This window comes from Cariama cristata, unplaced genomic scaffold (genome assembly GCF_000690535.1).
Source record: "Cariama cristata isolate BGI_N322 unplaced genomic scaffold, ASM69053v1 scaffold13513, whole genome shotgun sequence".
Classification (NCBI taxonomy): Eukaryota; Metazoa; Chordata; class Aves; order Cariamiformes; family Cariamidae; genus Cariama; species Cariama cristata.
The window spans coordinates 27,732-32,523 of record NW_009609050.1 but is presented as its reverse complement, the minus strand read 5'-3'; the positions used below and the strand labels follow the sequence as shown (position 1 = coordinate 32,523).

Here is a 4,792-nt window from a genome sequence, read left to right as displayed (position 1 = left end):
TCTTTAGAACTATTTTCCATTGTGAAGATTCTTCCTGTGCTGTATGGTTTAAAATATTTTTTTCAATACTCTGCCACAGCTCCTTCCTTCACCTAACTATATGTAATAAATCCTCTAATAGCAATGAACAGGATCAGTGTGTGCATTTGGACACACCTGAAGATTGCACTAGAAGCTTATCTTATCTTGCTTGTTTAAAAAATACAACCATGACTAAATTCTGATTTACATGCTTACTTGCCTAAAACTGTTTCTCTGATGCCTATTTTTCTGCTTATCTGTATTTCATTGAAAAATGGGAGTAATTATTGCCATTACTTCTTCATGAGTGCATGGGGACAGTATCACTGATATATTTGGAAAAACAAAGAAAATGAATTATTAATTGAAAATGTACAAAGGAAGATTTACTCAGTTTTTTCCAAGATGCCTACACAACTAATAAATGAGACTTTTCAATAAAAATTTAAATGAAATAAGCACAAAGAAAATTGGAGAGCCATATTGAAGACAGCTGTATTATGAAACATTAATTTGCTCTGAATGCCAGGAACATTTGTTATAAAGCAGCTGCCTATTTATTAAATATTATCACAGTGTGTTATCTACCATATTTCTACTTCTCCTGTTTTGAAGTGGTATAAAATATGTTTAAAAGAGGATTTTAAATTTATTTACAAATTACAAATAAGATGATGAATGAATAAGTAAATGTATTCAAGTCCCCTGAAAGGAATTTATTTTTGAGACCATACTTTTAAAGAAACATCAACAGCAAACCAGAAAACCAAAACATTCTGCTTAAAAATGTGAAAACACTTTGACAAATAAAGCAAGCACTGGAAAAATTATCAATGGCAAACTTCTTTACTAAAAAGGTAGCTCAAATGCCTTAGCATATTCCATCCTGTTTCTTGAATATTTCTCCACCATTAATAGACAGTATCATGTGCATATTGCACTAAAAAACAGACTGGCAAAGACAATTCTTAGATCTGGTTTGTATAATCACTTTAATAAAATATTATCTTTACTCAGTTGCAATGGGAGACATTCACAAATTCATAATCCAGCAGGTATTTTCTCACAAAAATGGGAGCCATCTCTTCTGATTCCCGTTCTGTTGCTTCCTTACTAGTTCCTCGTATGCTTCTGACCTTAGAAACCTGGGAAAAGAGTCTTTTGCCATGAGACTATAGATTAACCTCTGAGCATCATCAAAGCAGCTGAGGGTGGGCTCGGAGATATTCTGAGAGATGTGGTTTTTCGTATGGAAGTCAATATTAATCTGTAGGAAGAAAGGAGGCATAAAACCAATGTCAGTTTGATTGGAAAGCTGAGGTCTGTTTGTGTACAGAACACAGTCTGTATTTGAATTTCCTCTGAAATAACCTCGCCGATGGAAATAAGCAGGAAAGTCATCCCTTTATTTTCTGGCATACTGAATTCTTCATTTTATTTGGCTCTTAAAAAGATGGTATCACTGAAAAAAAGAAGGGAAAAACTTGCTTCTGATTATCTCATCTTTTTGCCAAACCAAATCCTATGACGTACCAATTGCCTAATAGAAAATTAGAGATGAATCGTTTCAGCTTTTGGCCCTATGTATTTTGTAAGGATTTTTTGGTTTTAATAATAATAAAATGGATTCCAATCATATGTAATACATCAGGACTTTCAAAGCACGCCCACTATCGAAAGCAAAAATGTCAGTGTAAAAGTTTGTTAGGGAGTAGAATGTGAACAATAACTAATTAGCAATTTGTTCCTTCACAGTATTTTTAAAATAATGATAAAATTGAATGCTGTTGATAGAAATTTTTGCAAGTTTGCATTTTAATTTTCATAATGTCAAAAATACCTCTACAAAAAACCAAATACCATTAATGTTCTAATATACTGGTACCTAAAATATGGAGGAAATGGTGCTTATTGCGTTATAAAAATGTTTAGAGAAAGGAAATTTTATTGAACATATATTTCCTTAAATCTTAAGGTGCAAATTTCAGAAGGTGAGATAAACCCATGCCCTGCATGAAGAATGTATTTAAGATACTTTGTTGGCTTCGCAGAGTTCCACACAGTGTTTTCTACTTGGTAAATAATTGACATGAAAATGGAAGTACAGCCATGTTGAATTGTGTTTTCTGTCATTCCTGGAAGTTTGGATCTGAAATTTCCACTTGATTCCCATCCTGAGTACCCAAAGTATACACAAAAAACTATTTACCTCCTTTGGAGCATCAGCTTTTATAAACTCAGAATAAATCTTTTGGGCTTTTGAGGTGATCTTAGTGGAGGACTTGGTTTTCTTGAAGTCCTCACAGGCCAGCCAGAACTCCACATTCTCCTCGCTGAACTCTGACTTCAAAAATGTTCTAAAAGCTGTCAAGCCATCTGGGGAAAAATGCATGAGACAATGGGTAGGGGAAAACTGAAAGACCAATGCAGATTATGTGTATGTATATACACACGTGTGTGTGCATATATATGCAGTATATATAGTGTAACTTAAGTCTCTGATATTGTTTTGCCTGTTAGCCAGCAGTTAGTCTTAAGAGGCTGTTGTGGGACAAATAAATAGGAGATGAAACTATAGCAATGATAAGGTGACTAAGGGAATTCTTTCAGAGAGTTATTAATTGAGGAATGCTCCTAATACCTGCCTGCCGTGGTTTGGTCTCCCTAGCACTGATACACTAGTCAAAAGGGGATCTTGGAGATTTTGGTCTTCAAGAGGATTTGTAGTGATTAGGAAATCGGGGATTTGAGGCTGACCCCTGGTCTAAGAAGCAAGCAGAAAATTAAGTCATATTGTGGTAGTGTGCTCCTCTCAGAGCTGAGGTTAGTCTACCCAAATAGCACTTCCATCTCCTTTCAAGTAATGATTAAGACTTGGATGAACTTGGACTCTTTGTTACTTTTTTGTTTGGCATTTTCTTGTACTTTTAAGAGAAAAACTGAAACAAAGAAAGGTTTGTTTGGAAGAAACTGTTTTAAAATTAATCCAAATCACAAGCTCTTAGAAAAGAAATCTGAGAGCACCCAAATTTAGTTGTGTTAGTCAAGGTAATACTATTCAGAAACAGTGTGGAGGCACCCCAGGGTCCAGGCCACAAAGTTACTGGAAAGGAAAATGGGGCAGGGGCAAGGAAATTTTGAAGTTACATGTGGTTTGGGCTTTCAAGTCAGTAGGAATGGGATCTCTTGGAGAAGTGACTCTGGATATATTACAAATAATAATTTTTTGTTTGCCTCAAAGTCAATGCACAACATGTATATTTCTTTGTAAAAGGAATACCTAAGAATAGGTTTGTGGGTTTTTTTATTTAAAAAAAGAGGAAAAACAGAACCATTGCATGGAGAGTTTAACAACAGTTACCTTGGTAAAACAACTCTCTTTCAGAGCACTTCTGCCTTCTTAAATGTCCCTGAAGCACTGACCAGAAGGTATATTGCGTTTGCAGCCTGGAGGAGCACGGTCCCTCTGCCTTTCAGCACAGCAGCTCGCGTGCCTCCAGCAGTAGCGCTGGTGGGGCTCAAAGCACATGGGGAACTGAACTGGAGAGCAGTGTGAAAACCTGACAGCAACGTTTGTGAACCGGGCTGACACACGTTTTTAAGTAAATATTTTTCACTTACTTCTTACCTTTATTAGCTAGTAGTGTATCCACAGACTCAGACCAGGCCATTGTTTCCCCAGTGTTTGACCTGTGGAAACAACATCTATCCTTGAAAATAGCGTTGTGATCTTTTGCCTATGCAGTCTGTAGTAGCTACTGTGTTAAAAATTTGGCTATTTCCTTGAGGGAGCAGGGCAAGTAATTCATGTTACCCTATGCACTGAATAACAGAAAGTCAACAAAAATTGTGACAACTTTTTTTAGTGTAGAGAACCATATAGACTCATAAAGTAGAGCATTCTTTGACATTGGCAACTTGATTATTCATCCAGGAGATAGTAGTAATGCTTGCAATTGGTTGAGCTATAATAAAACAATAGGAGGGATAATAATGTTCTAGAGCGTGTTCTGAATTTCTTCCTGAGTTCAAATGGATTAACCATTAATTTATTATGACATTTTTTGCTTGGAATGTGTAGAATTATCTAAAATGTTATCATGCTAACAGTGGTAGGATAAATGGGCATTATTTCAGTTTCTCAGTGGTATAAAAAAATTGAGTAAATTCATAGTTTTGGCTCTTCCTTTGTAACTTTCTGTAGGCTTCTGTTAGAAACGAGACACGAAACTAAATGGCCCTTTGCTCTTGCAAAGCCTGGGTGCTCTGAACATGTTCAAACTGGTTCAGAAGCAAGGCTTAGTGTGCAGGCTAACAGAGGACAGCCCCACAATCTGACAGGCAAAACGATGTCAGATAAGGGAACTGCAAGGTAAGTGTGTGGAATATTATTTTTCTTGTAATTTGGGAAGCATGGTCATATTCAATTTAGTCCATGAGTACACAGATAAAAGAAAGCTAATGTTTTGATTAGAATTATCATTGTATGATTTTTTAATTTAAACATCCAGCAGAGAAAAAGAACCTCCTTTACCAGCATTATTATTATTGCTTGCACTTTTTGTCATGAAACCTGGGAAGAATGTGATTTCTTGATAAGGAAACATTTTGTGGAAATGTCAGACACACGTATGAAGATGTCAGCATGTGCCTACCTGCTTTCTTGCATGCTAGTTTTTCTGTTTGATTTTCTCAGTTTTTTTGGTGGTCAGTCAGTTGCAGCCTCAGGCATCCCCAAATGAACATTAGTCTCATATCTACTGTTCGGCAA

The 4,792-nt window shown here is 36.0% G+C and overlaps 1 protein-coding gene across 1 annotated transcript in view; it reads right to left on the bottom strand.

The window, feature by feature from the left end:
- Positions 1-1,084: 1,084 nt before the first annotated feature.
- Positions 1,085-4,792, bottom strand: part of RGS21 (regulator of G-protein signaling 21) — a 5,962-nt gene continuing 2,254 nt past the window's right edge. Inside the window, exons 2-4 of the mRNA XM_009697396.1 lie at positions 3,650-3,726; positions 2,231-2,397; positions 1,085-1,288 (exon numbers count right to left, since the gene is read on the bottom strand). Coding sequence (XP_009695698.1) covers positions 1,085-1,288; positions 2,231-2,397; positions 3,650-3,726 — 448 coding nt within the window. The remainder of the gene's footprint in view (positions 1,289-2,230; positions 2,398-3,649; positions 3,727-4,792) is intronic.